Source organism: Triticum dicoccoides, chromosome 6B (assembly GCF_002162155.2).
Source record: "Triticum dicoccoides isolate Atlit2015 ecotype Zavitan chromosome 6B, WEW_v2.0, whole genome shotgun sequence".
Classification (NCBI taxonomy): Eukaryota; Viridiplantae; Streptophyta; class Magnoliopsida; order Poales; family Poaceae; genus Triticum; species Triticum dicoccoides.
The window spans coordinates 11,823,266-11,842,731 of record NC_041391.1 but is presented as its reverse complement, the minus strand read 5'-3'; the positions used below and the strand labels follow the sequence as shown (position 1 = coordinate 11,842,731).

The 19,466-nt window shown below is 41.2% G+C and overlaps 1 protein-coding gene across 1 annotated transcript; it reads left to right on the top strand.

Annotated features, from left to right (window-relative positions):
- Window positions 1-13,114: 13,114 nt before the first annotated feature.
- On the top strand, window positions 13,115-14,346 carry LOC119322681 (SKP1-like protein 1). The gene is made up of 2 exons (XM_037596167.1): window positions 13,115-13,468; window positions 14,068-14,346. The coding sequence occupies exons 1-2, from the start codon at window positions 13,115-13,117 to the stop codon at window positions 14,239-14,241; spliced, it is 528 nt and encodes a 175-aa protein (XP_037452064.1). The 3' UTR covers window positions 14,242-14,346.
- The last annotated feature ends 5,120 nt before the right edge of the window (window positions 14,347-19,466 follow it).

The window sequence follows — 19,466 nt, the reverse complement described above, 5'->3', positions numbered from 1 at the left end:
GAGGAGGGGGCAGAAGAAGAGGGGCGGCGCGCGCCCGGAAAGCTGCGCGAGATGTGGAAGTTGCGCGAGGAAGAGGGAGACCGGCCCAATCTTCAGCCGGTGCGCCGGTCCCAACCGTTTCCCTTCTTTTTATGGGTGGAGCGTTATGGTGGGACTTTTCCCTAATGTACATTTCCTAATTGGACTCTAACCGCCGAACAATATTTTGGATGCCATACTATGTGCAAAATCAAAACGTAAGGTGGTCTGTTTTCTATGCACCAACGTAGGCTAGTCTGGCTGGTTCGGACTGACTTTTTAATAGAAAGTAATCTGATATTTTTTCTGAACAATACAAAGACGTGTTGAGCTATTAGTACGTGGCACGTGATGTGTCAAACTGTTTGTAGAAAAACAATTGTATGTTACGCTACATCTTTTAAATCTTGACTGTTAATATCTGAAATTTACGGTCGTGATAATTCAATCTATGTGGACTAATGTGATGCTTTGTTTGCCTCCTCTCTTAATTATATAACTAGCAGAGTGCCCCGCGCATTTGCGCAGCTAGATTTTTAGCATTTATCTGCACGCGTTATTTTGGATTTTGATAGGGTCTCAAGGTCATAAATTTGCCCATTATTTTCCTATGAATATGCTATATAAATTTTAGTATTATAAGTAAATAATTGATTATTTGAGACTTTTTCCATTTACAATAACTTATATATTAGGAATTAATTTTTGAAATTTAGGCACCACAGGTTATCGCCGCTCATGGTCTCTTTTTGGATTCATCATCAGTTGGCAACGACCGTAGAGGAGGCATAAGTCTATATGATATTTTATAAAATATTAACCTCAACCAAGAGCTAAATATAAAGATGATGTCTTTGACCAAACTTGGTTTTTCTTCCTTTCTATGTCTCATCATTAACGGTATGGTTGCTGGTGCATTCATGCTCACAGATTTCTAACATATTGTCCTTCTTAGCATTTTACTTTTTGTCAGTTCTTTATCCTTCGACAATTTTTCTTATTCGATTAGATGCATGTATATGTCGACCTTTTCACACATCCAAATACAAATTAAATGGTATAAAAAATAAATTCCATGAAAACATATTAATTAGCTCATAGAATCATTTATGGTCTTTCGTTTGAAGCACTGCTATTTTAGTATCCTTATGATAATCATACTTATACTTTTATTCTAATGAATACTCCTCCTATTACTAACACATCTATCTTTTCACTGATAGTGTTCCTCAAGGTGTAATCAATGTGGATTACTTAATAGATTTTTGATAATATTTTTTTTCATGGCATATAGTAACATTTTACCGAGAAAATCATCTTCGATGTTGTTTCATGGCTATCTGATATGATTGATTCTCATAATTCATATAAAACATATCTGACTGTTTAGTTGGTTAATTGGTGCCATCAGCACTGGTGGTATTTCAAGCACTTCATGCAATATAAATTGCGACCGATTGGTTCGTCAAAGCTGATTTGGCTACTAAATGTATACCTTTTACTTTAATTTTTTAATCTCAACTATCATAAATAGGATTCTTCATATAGTCAACATTGCGGATAATTTATCCCATGTTGACAAATTTAATGTCTAGTCTTTTCTCAATTCCTTGGTCATCAGCCTCGTTAGCTCTCCTTAATATCATATGTTTCTTGAAGTCACCACTCCGTGTCAACATTATATACTTGGATTCTATCGATACGCCCCATGACCTATCTTTATGGTGAATAGAATTTGCATGCCAAAGTATGTTTTATTTTAGCCGTTTAATTTTTCAATTTTGTTTATCTAATAATCTATTTTCTCAATCTGAGTAGAGAAAATATGTTATCCCAATGCAGCGCACTAATTACCTTTTCTTCAGCAACATGTGAAGCACTAATTAACTTTGCTGGACAAAAATATTAGAACAGAAAATGCCGAAGTACAGACTACTTTTCTGAAATAATAGAGGACATCAGCCCACGTTTTTTTTTACGGGTGAGGACATCAGCCCACACATACTTATTCAGTTATTCTGCTCGGACACTTCTTTTTATGGGTGGAGCGTTATGGTGGGACTTTTCCCTAATGTACATTTCCTAATTGGACTCTAACCGCCGAACAATATTTTGGATGCCATACTATGTGCAAAATCAAAACGTAAGGTGGTCTGTTTTCTATGCACCAACGTAGGCTAGTCTGGCTGGTTCGGACTGACTTTTTAATAGAAAGTAATCTGATATTTTTTCTGAACAATACAAAGACGTGTTGAGCTATTAGTACGTGGCACGTGATGTGTCAAACTGTTTGTAGAAAAACAATTATATGTTACGCTACATCTTTTAAATCTTGACCGTTAATATCTGAAATTTACGGTCGTGATAATTCAATCTATGTGGACTAATGTGATGCTTTGTTTGCCTCCTCTCTTAATTATATAATAGATAGATTTTAAACCCATTTGTATGAAGAGATGGAGTTGCCGCTGGTGGTGTGAGATAGCTCACACGGTTAACATTTGAGAAAGCATAGGCTTTGGAACATCCCCTTATCTAGCCATCCATTTCTTCATCAAGATTCGTGCAAGAACTTTTCTCTTTTTTGTTTCTTCCAAACAAAACAACATATGAGCTTGAAACTTTGCAGGACAACAAGACATCCAAACTAGAATGTGGGAAAACACTTTCAGATTTTTTCGTGAATTATATATACTAAAAATATTATTTTTTACTCGAAAAAATCTCATTTTGTATATTTATTTTGGATGAAAAAATCTGAAAGTTTTTACCAACATTGTAGTAAGAATGTTTTGTTGCCCTGCAAAGTTCGAAGTTCATATGTTGTTTAGTTTTGAAGAAACAAAAAAGACAAAATTTCATGTATTGAGTTAGTTGTGTAGCACAGATCTCAAAGCAAGACTGAAGGGTAAGGATAAGACGTGTCTGAAAGCCTGTGCTTCAAAAATCCACGTTCATAGACAATGCCTTTTAGTGCTACTTTTCTAATGAAGATTCAGGTCTGTCTTCACGCTGCCATTGCTGCTGCACCCACAATGCAAACGCAGCTGCCCCCATAATTTTGGTATGCAAACACCACACTTCAGTAAATGAAAATATGGGAGGTTTTGGCAACATTGGTCCACGAAGATGACGCAAACATCACATCTTGACGGCAGCGACAAATAGGAATAGGGGATGCAGACACTAAAGATTTTGATGATTTTTCAGGTTTAAGAGGAATCAATGCTGGATTAATAAAAAGGTAGAGTTAATCCAGGAATAATGGGTAATTTTCTTGCTTGATGTTTTAAATTCTTGTTTATTCATTACTTAGTGCCAGATGTTGCTTATGTCTTATATGAAGGTCAGTAGTTTAAACCTATCAAAGTTTACTATAGTAGCCGGCATACTGTATTTGTAAATTTACACTAAGAATTGTATGTCAAGTAGTATACTACATTATGTTTGCATGAATCTCGGTCAGTGGGACATCATTACATTATTAGACCCTCAACATGATGATAAATATATGACTTCTAACTAGAATAAACAAAAACAAATCCTAAGACTACACGTGCAACGCACGTGCGCATTTACTAGTCCAGAAAATGTGCAGATGATTGTCCATGCAATATCTTATAATTATTAGAAAAGTTAACTAAAACAAATATCAAGACAATAACTCACCGTTCCTGAATCCAAGTTTAGGGTTTACTATACTTGGGGCAGCTTAGCGAAGGAATAAGTCGGAGATATTTCACTGCATCAACAATATACTACTTCAACCTTGTAGCGATACCCGTGTAAACACTGGGTATAAACTGGTTTGACTATATTAACAATTAGCACACTGTTTCAACTTTTTCTATTTCAGTACTAGCAAATCAGTCAATTGTAAGACAAGAAAAATGGTGACTTAGGGAATTCGAGTTGATACTTCAATGAATGCTGTATTTCAAATGTACATGTTATAATACAATTCACCAAAATCGTGGAAGAATGCTAAAAATCCCTACAACAATATCAATGGTGTTCAGCAACAGTGTTTCATATACGACAACGGTTGCGACGACAAAAAATGATTTATAGCGAAAGGCACAGGTACTGTACATATTGCAAAACCTAAAAATAAATGTCAGGAAGAAGTAAAAGAGTATTACTAACAGATTTTGTTGTACGGTTTGTTAGCTTGAAAACAATGGTCAAGTATATTCAGTCGACCACACAAAAAAATCTGAGTATGCCTTAGGGCTGTTAGACACATGCACCAACCTTTTCAATCAATTGACGGTCCAGCTTTGAAGGCTAGCTTGAACACCGCCAAATGTTCCTTAATTCATTCAGCTGTTACATTTTATTCAACACAACGTTCAATAAGCAAATTGTAAGAACAGAAACAAACATAGAAAAGTACATGAGTGACAGTTAACTGAGCTGAAAGAAGACTTACTTTATAGTTAAGAGATGGCGACATATGTGGCAGTCAAGTGCGCAACCAAAAATAGAAGGATCGAGAGCATTTACTAGAGTAGAAAACATGAATCAGATGGTAAAAGTTGTATGACATGTACTATTAATAAAATCAACAGTTGTCATGCAAACTTCGCTATCTTGATATGGCATGATTGATCTCATGAAAAAACTAGTGAAATAGAACAGAGTATACTTTACAAAAATAGGACTTTAATTTCTTCGAAGTACAGCATACACAACCAATTGATACGTGGGTATGGCCTTAGCCTGATCTGCGCCATGATAAAACAGACAAGGTAGTTGTGTGTACCACATATACTATGCAAAATCTCACTACATTATATATTAATATTTCAAAATTAAGCAATTGCATGTGTAATCAATCCAAGTCCATATCCAACTTTGCACGTATCAGTCTTACATCAAGCTAAACCCACCCAGTACTCGCATCTCATGTGGGAGAAGAAAATTAAGAAACAATACTTGGCTGATCTTTAAGTAATGAATTGTCAACTAAGCTAGCACAATGACATGATGAACCGGCCAGTATCTGACCCTTAAACATTATTCTTGAAAGGAACTACTTGTAACCAGATTTAGCCTAGCCAAGTGCACTTGCCCACTGCAACCTAACAACATATCCACGGAACCAAAGATTCACAGGTAACATAGTTACTACTTTACCCAAGCCACCATAGATTCGCCCAGACCCTGTTGTTTGTGAGGAAAAAACAGAAATCTCAAGTCTCAGGCTGCAGCACACAAACTAGTCTGCTGATAAGTCATGGCATACAAGAAAATTGTAAGATGTAACGGGTTATTTAAACAGAATGGCATCACTAGATGTCTAGATCAGTATATCAGGTGTTAAGAAGGCATCATAAACATCGGATCTTGACTGTTAAGTCAAGCACAACAGGAAGAGCAATCAACAAAAAGAGATTTACAATCCGAATTCAGAACACTCGTACAGAGATCATACCTATGGATCAGAAGTGTGCACCATCTTACCAGAGGCGGGATTGGAGAGGTCACGTACAAACCAATAAACCAAATCGGATACTGAATCTGGAACGGAGGAGATCAACAGTCAATCGAAATAAAACATATGGCCAAAACGCACCCTCCAAAAATAATGGATCGATAGAGAAGAGAACGTACCCTCTCGGTCCGCGCCGGCTGTCAAGCCGCCGGAGCATCCCCCGACTTGGGCGAACTGGGAGATGCAGCCACGACCCGGGAGCCTCGATCGCAATTGAACTGGAGTAGGCGGCGCCTGTTGTGGCGAAAGAGAATAGCAAAGGACTGACGTTGCGACTTGCGAGGGCCAAGGGGGAGCAACAGAGGGTAAGTAGGGCCTGGTGCGCTCACTGGGCTATTTGCCTTTTGGCCTCCTTAAGTTTACCTTCCTTTCTAGACTTCCAATTTTTAATTAACAGAAAATGACTTTTTTTAGGGTAACAGAAAATGTCATTGCAACATACTCATAATAATAAAGAGTGAAGGGTATAAGGTCTCGCTCGTTTTCCCTAACCTAGCTGCCGCCACGTGAAGGATACTAGGGAAGCGATACTTTACATACGATCTACACCGGCCAGGTCTGGTCCCCTCTCCCTCCTAGTGCTACTTCGGCGGCAGGAGGGAGGGTGGACCCCTTCCTCCGCTCTGTAGTTAGGGTTTTGTTTTGTAGGTCGTGCTGCACCGTTCAATTGGTAGAAGCGGCGCCCGGAGGAATAAATATGCCTTACCCCACTCCCAAGCTGACGGTATCCTTCATTGCGGCGTCTTGGAGTTCATGGCATCGTGTGTTTGTCAATACTTCAAATCCACGGCGTTAGTGTTCGTGGATGGTGTCTGCCAGGCGGTGGCGGTGACCCCTTCAGGTGTGTCTCTCCTTCTGCCATGCCCCCTTTGCTATGGCGTTGTCTCTGACATCACGGTGGAGCAGGCAGGTTTTGTCATGCGGGAGTACACGCAGGCAGTTGTCTACGCAGGTGACAGCTGGAAGAAGGTGCATCCTGTGATGGGTCCGTGTTTGCAAGTTGACAGTTCTTATCTCCTTCTCCGATGTCGTAGTCGTGCGGGGGTGTTAGTTCTTGAGTTCGATGGCATGTCTAGGGACACCTTGCCTCGGTATGATTCTTTCAATGACGATGTTTTTGCTTCAGGCAAACTACTTTGGAGGTCATTAAAGTTGCAGCTTAGCGATGGAGCCGCGTCGAGCCCGGCTGAAGATGTGATCTATATCCTTTTCCTTGGAAGGGAGAGACAGGCATTTGCGTAGGATTATCCTATATTTCCAGTCCCGTGTTTACCTGGCTTGTAACTAAATCTTTATTTTTATTAATGAGACCCTTATTAATATGGAAAAAAGCACACGCATAGGAGATCTGTACACCTATATTTGTTTTGTTGGTTTTCTACCTTTATATTTAATCTTGGGTTTTGGCTAGGGTTTCTTGTGCCTCCCGCCGGTTCCGCTGTTAGTATATCTCATCTCGTGTGGTCTTAGGAACATGGAGGCATGGTGGATCACGTCCCCTACTGGCAAGGGGGTGGGGGCTTCATTTTTTCATACTCTTTTGTGTTTTGTTAGGTTGTGTCATGCTAAGAGAGTTAAGGGACGATGGTTCACTGAAGATGGAATAAGGTTCTCCCTGCATTGTCCCCATACCAGTGATGTTTCTAGCATCATCGGACGGCGTGTGGAGGTTTGTCTCTGGCGGATCTCGCGGGATTCGGCCGGCGTTTGTCTTCGGCGGATCCACGTGGATCTTGTCTTCGTACGTCTGTGTTTGTATGTCTACAGATTGGATTCTTTTGATCTACGCATCTGTTCATCAGCGACGAATGTTATGGTGTATGGGGCCTTAGAGCGGCGATTTTCCGAATATTTATTACAATAAGATTTGCCCGACGCCTTTTCGTGTATGTGGTGTATGGATCTCGCGATTTTCCAACGACGTGGACCGTAGAGAACGATTTGGTGCATCGATAATTGATTGATGGTGCACTAGGCACATATATATAGTTACAAGGGGTGCGACTGGTATCTTGTCTCCTATGATACACGTACATACAGAGGTAGACAGACACTATAGGTACTGCATACAAAACCCAGACCTACATACATGTACACATGTTCAACACCCCCCGCAGTTGAAGCGTCGCCGGTGATGCAGAGACTGGACCGAAAGCCCTCGACGGTCGAGGTGGGTAGTCCCTTCGTCATGACATCGGTGAACTGTTGATCGGTGGGCACATGTAGAACACGAACACGACCAAGGGCGACATGCTCCTTGACGAAGTGGATGTCGAGCTCAATATGCTTTGTCCGTCGATGATGGACAGGGTTGGCAGCAAGGTATATCTCGGAGACGTTATCACAGTAGACGAGCGTCGCCTTGGTAAACTCACATAGCAACTTATGAAGTAGCTGTCGTAGCCAAGATCACTCCGCGACGGCGTTGGCCACGGCCCGATACTCAGACTTGGCACTCGATCGTGAGACCGTGGGTTGTCGTTTAGACGACCACGAAATCAGAGAGGGCCCAAGGTAGGCGCAGTAGCCGGAAGTGGAGCGTCGAGTGTCGGGACACCCAGCCCAGTCGGCTTTGGAGTAGGCGACAAGTCTGGTGTCAGGAGATGCCGTCAGGGTGAGACCCATGGTTGTGGTGCCACGTATGTACCAAAGTATACATTTCACGAGAGCGCGATGTGTGTCACGAGGAGCATGCATGTGAAGGCACGCCTGGTGGACAGCGTACTGAATGTCCAGACGCGTCAGTGTGAGATACTGAAGCGCACCGACGATGGAGCGGTAGAAGGAAGCGTCGGACGCCGGAGAACCCTCGACAGCGGACACCTTAGCCTTCGTGTCGACAGGCGTGGGAGCAGGTTTGCAGTTAAGCATGCCCGCTCGCTCCAGAAGCTCGTAGGCGTCCTTCTGCTGGTGCAGAAAGAAGCCAGTAGCGTGATACGTCTCCGTCGTATCTACTTTTCCAAACACTTTTGCCCTTGTTTTATACTCTAACCTGCATGATTTGAATGGAACTAACCTGGACTGACGCTGTTTTGGAAATCATTAACATTTTCTGAAAATCTTGAAACATATTTTTAGAAAATTATTATCACTATTTGAATTCATGAATATTTTTTTCAAATTTGTGAAATATTTTTCAATAGGCAAACGTTTTTTTCCTGAACATTTTTTTTAATATGTGGACATGTTTTTGAAATTCGTGATCAGTTTTTGAGTTCGGGAATATACTTTTCAAATTCGTGCACGTTTTTAAAATTTCTTGAACAATTTTTTAAGAACACGATTTTCTTTAATACATGAACATTTCAAATTTCTAGAACATTTGCTTTTTCATAATTCTCATTTTTTTGAAATGTTAGAACCTTTTTGAAATCCTGAATTATTTGAAAATAGAACAAGAAAAAAGAAAAAAAAAGGAAGAATAATAATGAAAAAAAACATGGGTGTCCATTCCCGCAAATGTTCGAGCCCATGCTGGTGCACCACGAGAAGGGAGGGTGTGCGTTCTTACGATCCCTGGTGCACACCGTGCATAATAGGTGGTAGAGGTCGATAGACACAACACATCTAACGGCTAGAAATGCTCGAATCACCTAATTGGATGGCTAGCAATAGACAAGGCATGAGAAGGCTCCGTTTATGTTCAGTTTTACTGTCCTAAAGTATTATGAAATTTTATATGTATTAATTATCCTCAATTTCCCCATTTTTTGGCTCTTTGGTTTTAGGTGTGTCTAAAAAAATAAGATGCAACTATAATCAATTTATTAAGCAAAAATGACACTGCAATATGAGGCAACTGGAAGGCGTGTACTGTGGATATCAAAGGCACACCAACTATTTTGACGAAGTTATCTTTTGAAACGTATTCACAATATCTATTGAGGACCAAGCTAAATGTCACAGCCCACCCTAATCTAGTGAAGAAATGGTACCCGTAGCAGCTGCCATTGAAGTTATAGCTCTACTCCCCACAAAGAAGAAGTTATAGCTCCTTCACATGGCCTACCTATAAGAACTAGTAGGACCTCGGCCTTATAAGAAAAATCGAGGACTACACATATACATCTAGAACTTTTTCTTTCATCATTGAGAGGGAAGGACCTTCATCTATTGTCCAATCTTTATTTGTCAAAATTATCTACAGTATTCAAATGTCATCTGTCATGTGCTAAGACTATGATTTTTCACCTTATTTGTTGTCAAGGAAAAATAACATCGAACACGTAGGCATAGGAGGCACAGGGAAATAAAGTGTAAAAAATTGCATCATATCTTTCACGAGGCTCTTCTATTCGTCTACGGAGTCGCATTGAGCTCCGAAGGGGTAAGGGGCGCCTATTTCGAGGAATAAGTTGTGTGCATCGGTCTATCACTTTTAATTTAGATCTAGATGGAGAGCTATTTCGGACACCGGTGAATAGAACTTGATTAATCAGTGGGTCCTTGTTGAACCAAAAGACCGATCTGAGGTATCCTTTTGAGCTATATGACGTGGGCAGAGGAAGCGGGGCCAGGCTGCAATTACTATTGCGTTTACTAGATTTTGAACCCTAAACCTCTTAATAGTGAGTTTATGCATCTAACCAGTTCACCCATCAGACCGATCTAAAAGAGAGGGCCGGACATTATATTCCAACAATCCTAGTACTGAATAAGAAGTAGAAGGATATTATGACTTTAGAGGAAAATCCTGTGCGCTCCAAATGTAGAGCAAAACATGTAGAAATCGCTTCCACGTTGTTCAGAAACAGCTTTGTTGCTGCTTGCATCTAGCCGAGAGAAAACCCACTCAGAAACAGCTCACTTGCAAGTTGCAAGTTCGGACTTCAAAGAAAATCATTCAGTAGCAATCCATTGCTTGGACAAGGGACACGTAGGGCTCACTATGGTTGTCGCAGTAGCACTTGGCATGGAAGCACTCGGGCAGCATGGGCCTGGTGTGGTACGGCGCCGTGCGAACTATAGCCATGCTTCGAGACAAGCTAGTCGTGTCGAATTGTATGTTGTGGATAAAAAAATGCAAGCTTTTTTCCTCATTTTTATTTTTTGGAAAATAGAATAAAAAACAACGACTAGATGAGAAGTCATCCGAACCGTTCAGAGCAGCACTTTTTTGATAAAAGGAATATATTAGTATGGCGAAGATACCAATTACACCCGGCCTCTGCAACAACGCAATAGCCTAATGGCATTACGGATGCACACAACCAAAAAAGAAGAAGTAGAAGCTAAAAAAAAGAAAAGCCCCGGTATGGAGTTCCAGTCAATGCAGCAACAGTACATCCACCACCAAAACAACGCCTGAAGTCCAAGTTCTTCAAAAGTGATGCCTCAAAGAAGAAAACATTGCCCAACTGCCGTCGTCACCCGACTGTAGATCTTGAGTTTTCACCAAGAAGATAGTCCCGATCTCAAAACGATGCCTTCAACAAGACCATTCTCAGGCAGAACCAATTAAGACCAGACCTTGGATATTCACCCAGAGGGGTGAGACTTTGAATTGCACCTGTGCTGCCGCCCCCACTTACATACCGCTGCCACAAAATCCGAAAATCCAGGCAATTGCTCATCGCCACAAAGGCTCCAACCACCATTACTAGTACTCCGATCTCGGCTTCCATGACGTTCTATGCCTCTGACTTCACCATCAAACTAAACACATCCCATGATGGCAACAGATAGTAGAGCTTCGCACCGCTCCCTGCTTAACAGAGAACCAGTGGGCGTGACCGAATCCCACCCGATCCAGCAATCTCCAGGCATAACGCGCCAAAGGGAGTTAGCCGGCGGAGCCTTCCATAACCAGACACTCCGACTAGATCAAGAAGGACATGTGTCAGGCAGATTTTCGCCTTGTCACTTGAGGAACCCTAGGACCCCCTCCTTAAATCAGGCCGAGCCTGTAGCCCCCACACCGTTGCGGCACCCCAGATCGGATCGGAGATTGGTGCGCGGATTTGGCGCCACATCGGGAAGAGCAGGGGCACATGGAAAGGGCGCCTCCCCAGTAGCCAACAGCGCGTCGCCGCGCATGGAGGAGCAGGTCACGCAAATGCCATGGCCGGCAGCCGCCTCCGCCTTGAATCTGAGGGGAAATCGCCCCGCCGCACGCGAGAGAGAGAGCTCGCCCCGCCGCCACTGTCCACGGCATGGGTTTGTTCATTCCTATCTTTTCTAAGCAAAACGACTCGATTCAATTTGTTTATATTACGAAAATGCAGTACATCAGATCAGATCCTTGATACATACATAAAGATAGAATCTGCGAATGCTTGGTTTCTGTCTTGAGGTAGTACACTCAGGCTGCTTGTTAACAGAGTATATATTTTCCATGTCCACAGACAGATAGAATTTACAGCACAAGGAGCCAGCCCAAAATCTGATCATCAGAAAAATAAATCAGTTTTTCCAAAAGATAATCAGAAATCGAAGAGTAGAAAGCATCCGTACCATCCATCATATATTAATTCCTGTAGTAAAAGGTGGTACAGGTACAAGATATGTAACTCGGAGGATGTGAATCTGGAGAGCATTTGTTTGTAATCATGTGAGGAAAAAAATGTAATTTAAAAACATCCCAATGTTGCAATAGCACTCTAGCAGCAGGGCCAGACGAGGAGATGGAGGCAGTAACCTTGTCGTCCTCCTAGCAGCAGGGCCTGTGCTCTGGTGGACTGGACCGGTTGCTGGGCCAGATAAGCCATGTTTCTTCTTTCCTTTTCCCTTTCTCTTCTGTTTTTTGCTTTATGGTTTTTATTTGAATCCTTGGCACTGATTTAAAATCAAACAAGATTCAAAATCTGTGCCAAACTTCTCTGAAATATATATGTTGCCACAATGGACCTACCAAATGCACATAAATTATTTCAAGGCATTTTGAATTTATATTCTAATTATTAATCTAAACTCAAATAGAGTATTTATTTCTATTCAAAGCCAATTAATTCCTTGAAAATGTTCACTATTTTTGGATTGGATCAAAACCCTTGCCTAAATTAACAAACATCAACGAAGGAATTTATGGAATCATTAAATGCATTTTTAGGGTGCTTTTCCCTTTTATTTAATTTGAGGCTTTGAAAAGTTCCCTCAATTCCAATTTCTTGAATTTAAACATGATGCATATGATCATTCTAGATGCAACTATTTGCTGGAAATATTCTAAATCCATGCTAGATCAGGATCCATGGCTGGCTGGAGGAGGCCGGGGAGGGATGGGGTTGCATGGGAGAGACAAAGGGGTTTTGTGCAAAACCAATAGCGGTGTTATGGCATTCTTTTTGTAAAAGTGCCACCGCTAGCCTTATGTGCTCTACATATAGATCGGACGGTCGAAAGTGTGCTCGGACCCCTGCTCCTTCGTATCCCATGAAATAAATTCTATCCAAATTTGATCCAATTTGGTTTGGTAATACTTGGCTTCATTTCCTTGTGGTGTATGATAGATAGATTTCCAATCACGCGTTGCCCCGCCTCAATTAATCTTTCCCCGCAACAATCAAATCTTTCCTCTCCTCTACGGCCGCCGCTGCGTTTCTAGGGTTTCCCTAATCCCAAATTCATCCGCCGCCACCCCCAATCCCGGATCCAGCAGTGATGGCGACCTCGGACGCGGGCGAGAAGAAGATGCTCATGCTCAAGTCGTCTGACGGCGAGGAGTTTGACGTGGAGGAGGTGGTCGCAATGGAATCGCAGACCATCCGCCACATGATTGAGGATGACTGCGCTGACAAAGTCATCCCGATCCACAACATCAACTCCGAGATCCTCTCCAAGGTCATCGAGTACTGCAACAAACATGTCCTGGCCAAGCCAGGCAACGTCGCCACTGGATCCCCTGGTGCCGTTGCGTCTAACACCATGCCTCCCGCCGCCCTAGCCAAGGACCTCAAGCTCGGGGACGCAGAATTCATCAAGGTCAACCATGCCACCCTCTTCGACCTCATCCAGGTATTATATCATTTGATTCAACCATTTTCTTTTTCTAGATCTACTTTTTCTTGATGTTCCCCTTGTGGCACCCGAATCTAGATTGGGCTTGCGCGTCTTGCTAATATTTATATTAGATTGGATGGACTCCCCGTACAACCATCAAGGTAGATTCAATTCGATACGAATGGACTAGATTATACATGATTGTGCTTTATTAGCGAAGTACACCATACAAAATTGTACTAAATAGGTTAGGGCATCCTCTTGTGGTCTTATATATTTCACTGACATGTGTATATCATTGTTATGCGTAACCTAGGATGCTTTATTATGATAAAAGTGAACTTACTAGATGCACTATCATTGTGCCAACAAATTGTATATTATTAACATGCGGAAACATCAGACTACTCATAACAATATATGGTTTTGATGCTTATTCTACATATATTAATGCTTCTCTCACACACGATAGGTGACTTCATGTGATGTTTTATGTTTTATTGGCTTGTAACACATGTTAATGCAAGACAATCTATCTAATTATCCATGTTCTATAGCCATTATAGACTAATGCTTCTCTCTGACACCCTATGGTTCTTCTTGCCCCCTCTCAGGCTGCAAGTTACCTCAAGATCAAGGGGTTGTTGGACCTGACCTGCCAGACTGTTGCAGACATGATTAGGGGCAAAACTCCGGAGGAGATCCGTAATTTCTTCAACATCAAGAAGGACTACTTGCCAGAGGAGGAGGAGAAGATCCACATGGAGAACCAATGGGCATTTCAGTAGAGGAGAATCGAGGTCGTGTTAATGAATCCTTAGTATTCACCATCTCATCCTTTTGGCTGCACTCTTCATGTTTTAATTGGTTGTAATTGTACTGGAGTCTATGAGGTGTTGTCAGTTAACTTATTCAGTTTTTATGCTTGCCTAAACAATTTTTTTATTGTGGTCAGTGGTCATCAATTGTCGAACATCTTAGCATTTTCCTAAGCTTAATTTATCCATTCATCCAAAGCACTCAAGTCAAGCAATATTTTCTCTCTAGCCTATCTGAACCTATAATTCAGTTGTTTAACAAGACAATTCAAGGTAGATGACATAGAGTAGATCTAGAAAAAGAAAGTCTACAAATGAAGTTCTACAAATTGTTGTGTCTCTACTATCGGTGACGGAGATATCGAGTATTATGGGAGAGTTGAAGCAATTTATGAACTTCTATTCTATGGTGAAAACACACGAAATGTCGTAGTCTTAAAATGTTATTGGTTCCAGCTGAAGGAGACTAGAAGGACTCATGAACATATAGGGCTAGTCGAAATCAAACAAAGCACCCATTTAGATTATCCCGATGTCTATATTATGGCTCAACAGAGAACCCAAGTATTCTATCTACCTGGGCCTGCCAAACTGATCTAAATCTGAATGGTTTGGATGTCATTTATTAAGTGCCGCCACGTGTTAGACCACCTCCCCCCCCCCAATGAAGAGGATTATGAACCTCCCATTAACCCAGACACATATGAAGGAGAATTCTTCCAAGAAACACGTCTTTCCAAAAAAACCTTTCAAGAACCGCTCTACTTCACCCCAGAACATTGAAGTAGACAGCGACAGTGAATCCGACTTCACCCCTGAGCCGGAACAAGAAGAGGTTACTGTTGCGGATGACCTCTCAATGCTTGACCGATTACATAAAGCTAGGTGGCCTTCCACATGTTGATGCCACTGAACCCGATGAGCACGTCACTCATGATAGTGATGATGATGATGCATTTATTGATATCGAGCATATATAGACGATGACATTATTTTTAGTTCGTGTCATGTATTCAATTTGTATGATATACATATATATATTGTTAGTTCATGTTGGGTATTCAATATTTTTATGTTGTAGTTGATGATGACACTAAATATTATTTGTATGATTTATATAGTCACTTGTATAATTTTCTTACTTGTATTGTTTGTTATACATCGTGCCATGGTCTTGATATCCGACCCTGCCGGCCCTCGTCCGGTCTATGATTCGAATGTGGTATGTTCTCTTTTATAACTATTTGTATCATTTCACGTTTATGACAATTATGCCCATCAAGTTGACATAGATATTTTTTATCTAGAAGGTATGTGAACCAGAAATTGCAACCGACCCTTGATGACCCACTAGTGTAGGGGATCTATCGTAGTCCTTTCGATAAGTAAGAGTGTCGAACCCAACGAGGAGCAGAAGGAAATGATAAGCGGTTTTTAGTAAGGTTTTCTCTGCAAGCACTAAAATTGTAGGTAATAGATAGTTTTGTGATAAGATAAATTATAACGAGTAACAAGCAATGGAAGTAAATAAAGTGCAGAAATACTTTTTGTAGCAAAGGATAAACCTGGACAATTTCTTATAATGAGAAAGGAGCTCCCGAGGACACATGGGATGTATCGTCAAGCTAGTTTTCATCACGCTCGTATGATTCACGTTCGGTACTTTGATAATTTGATATGTGCGTGGACCGGTGCTTGGGTACTGCCCTTACTTGGACAAGCATCCCACTTATGATTAACCCCTATTGCAAGCATCCGCAACTACAAAAGAAGTATTAAGGTAAACCTAACCACATCATTAAACATATGGATCCAAATTAGCCCCTAACGGAGCAACGCATAAACTAGGGTTTAAGCTTCTGTCACTCTAGCAACCCATCATCTACTTATTACTTCCCAATGCCTTCCTCTAGGCCGAAATATTGGTGAAGTGTCATGTAGTCGACGTTCACATAACACCACTAGAGGAAAAGACAACATCCATCTCATCAAAACATCTAAAGAATACCAAATTCACATGACTACTAATAGCAAGACTTCACCCATGTCCTAAGGAACAAACGTAACTACTCACAAAGCATATTCATGTTCATAATCAGAGGAGTAATAATATGCATTATGGATTTGAACATATGATCTTCCACCAAGTAAACCAATTAGCATCAACTACAAGGAGTAATCACCACTACTAGCAACCCACAGGTACCAACTTGTGGTTTGGATACAAGAGATGAACTAGGGTTTCGAGAGGAGATGGTGCTGGTGAAGATGTTGATGGAGATTGACCCCCTCCCGATGAGGATCGTTGGTGATGACGATGGTGATGATTTCCCCCTCTCAGAGGGAAGTGTCCCCGGCAAAACATCTTTGCCGGAGCTCTAGATTGGTTCCGCCAAGGTTCCGCCTCGTGGCGGCGGAGTTTCGTCCCGTAAGCTTGCCCACGATTTTTTCCAGGGTAAAAGCCTTCATATAGCAGAAGATGGACACTGGAGGGCCACCAGGGGGCCCAGGACACAGGGGGCGCACCCAGTAGGGGTGGGCGCGCCCCCCACCCTCCTGGCCAGGGTGTGGGCCCCCTGAGGTGTTTCTTCCGCTCAATAATTCTTATTAATTCCAAAAATAAGTTTCGTGGAGTTTTAGGATTTTTGGAGCAATGCAGAATAGGTTTCCAATGTTTGCTCCTTTTCCAGCCAGAATTCCAGCTGTCGGCATTCCCCCTCTTCATGGTAAACCTTGTAAAATAAGAGAAAATAGCCATAAGTATTGAGATATAATGTGTAATAACAGCCCATAATGCAATAAATATTGATATAAAAGCATGATGCAAAATGGACGTATCAACTCCCCCAAGCTTAGACCTCGCTTGTCCTGAAGCGGAAGACAATATCAAAAAATATGTCCACATGTTTAGAGACAGGGGTGTCGATAAAAATAAAATACGAACATGAGGGCATCATGATCATTCTTATAACAGCAACATAAATAGATTTTTTTCATATGACTTCTTATGCTCAAGTAACAATCAATTCACAATGTCAAGTATGGTTCAGAAACTTCATTGGAAGCTAACAAACTATAATCTCAGTCATTGAAGCAATTGCAATTTATCATTAAATCAGAAAGATTCAACAATAGAGCTTTTTAGCAAGTCCACATACTCAACTATCATGTAGTCTTCTACAATTGCTAACACTCACGCAATACTTGTGGTTATTGAGTTTCAGCCGGACACTGAGAAAGATAGGGGCTTATTGTGTTGCCTCCCAACGTATTCACCTTTAGGTGATGTCAACAATAATAGTCCATGCTAAATTACACCCAATTGGATATATATATCATGATCTTTCAAACACGAGGAGCTTGCCAAAGGATAAAATGAAAAAGGGAGAGGTGAGGATCACCTTGACTCAAGCATAAAGTAAAAGATAGGCCATTCGTAGAGGGAAGCAGAGGTTGTCATGCGCTTTTAGGGTTGGATGCACAAAATCTTAATGCAAAAGAACATCACTTTATATTGCCACTTGTATGTGGACCTTTATTATACAGTCTGTCGCTTTTATTGCTTCCACAACAAGATCGTATAAAGCTTATTTTCTCTGCATTAATAAGTCATACATATTTAGATAGCAATCTTTATTGCTGCAACATGACAACTTACTTGAAGGATCTTACTCAATTCATAGGTATGTATGGTGGACTCTCATGGCAAAACTAGGTTTAAGGATGTTTGGAAGCACTAGTAGTATCTCTACTTGGTGCAAGGAATTTGGCTAGCATGAGGGGGAAAGGCAAGCTCAACATGTTTGGAAGGTCAATGACAATATAATTTGAACTGAGATGTGAGAAAACATATAAACCATTACGTTGTCTTCCTTGTCCAACGTCAACTCTTTTAGCATGTCATACTTAATGACTGCTTCGCAATCATAAAAGATGTCCAAGATAATATATTTGTATGTGAACCTCTCTTTCCTTATTACTTCCTATTAATTGCAACGGTGACAAAAACTACGTTTATCAACTCTCAACAACTTTTATGCCTCATACTTTCTACGTGTGAATTCATTACTATCCATAAGATCAATATGAACTCTTTTATTCTTTCTTTCTACTTTCTCAAGATCAGGGCAACATAGCAAAGCCCTTGACTCAACACTAATCTTTATTATAGATAGCTCACGGACTCGATTACATAAAGAGATCACAAAGCAAAACTCAGAACTACTTGATACTAAAACTTCAATATACTAGATCAAGATACTACTAAAAGGATCGAACTAAATAAAATGGTAAATATAGTAGTGTGATGGTGATACGATACCGGGGTACCTCCCCCAAGCTTGGCAGTTGCCAAGGGGAGTGCCCATACCCATGTAATTATTCCCTCGGAGGTGATGGAGGTGGTGACGATGATGGTGGATAATCGCACATCGAGCGTAAAAGCTCCTCCAACTTGCAGATGATGCCCTTGAGTCCGGCGATATGATCCTTCAACAAAATATTCTCCTGTGTGAGATACTTATTCTGTATGCGAGCTAACTCAATCATCTTGAAAGCTTCAATCTCAGTTGGAGTAAAGAGGTTAGGTAAGGGTTGAGGGATGTCTTCTTCTTTCACCACTGGAGCTTGAACCTCTGTGGCCTTCGTGATCCCTTCCTCATGGTTTATCTCTTCCGGTTCTTCTCTTTTCAGCTCTATCTTCAATAGCCAACCATCCTTGTCTTCATTGTTGAAGGAGGGCGACGTCATGGTGCTCTAGATCTGCAACAGAAACAGCTCGAAACGAAAACAGAGGATATTTGCGTGATACGGTGGTCAAAACCTTCGGGAGTTTATATAATGAATTTTTACCGACCAAAATACGTAACATGCAAGAAAACGGAGTCCGGGAGGCACACGAGGTGGCCACGAGACTGGGGGGTGCGCCCAGTAAGGGTGGGCGCGCCCTCCACCCTCGTGGAGGCCTCGTGTCCTTCCTGGACTACTACTTTCTTCCTAAAATTCTTAAATATTCCAAAACTGATAAAAATTGCCATTAGAATTGTTTTGGAGTCGGTTTACTTACCGTACCACATACCTATTCCTTTTCGGAGTCTGGAACGTTCTGGAAAGTGTCCCTTATGTATTCCTCCGGGGTTATGGTTTCAATAATATTTGTTTCAACATTGATAGGATTACCTGAAATATAATGTTTA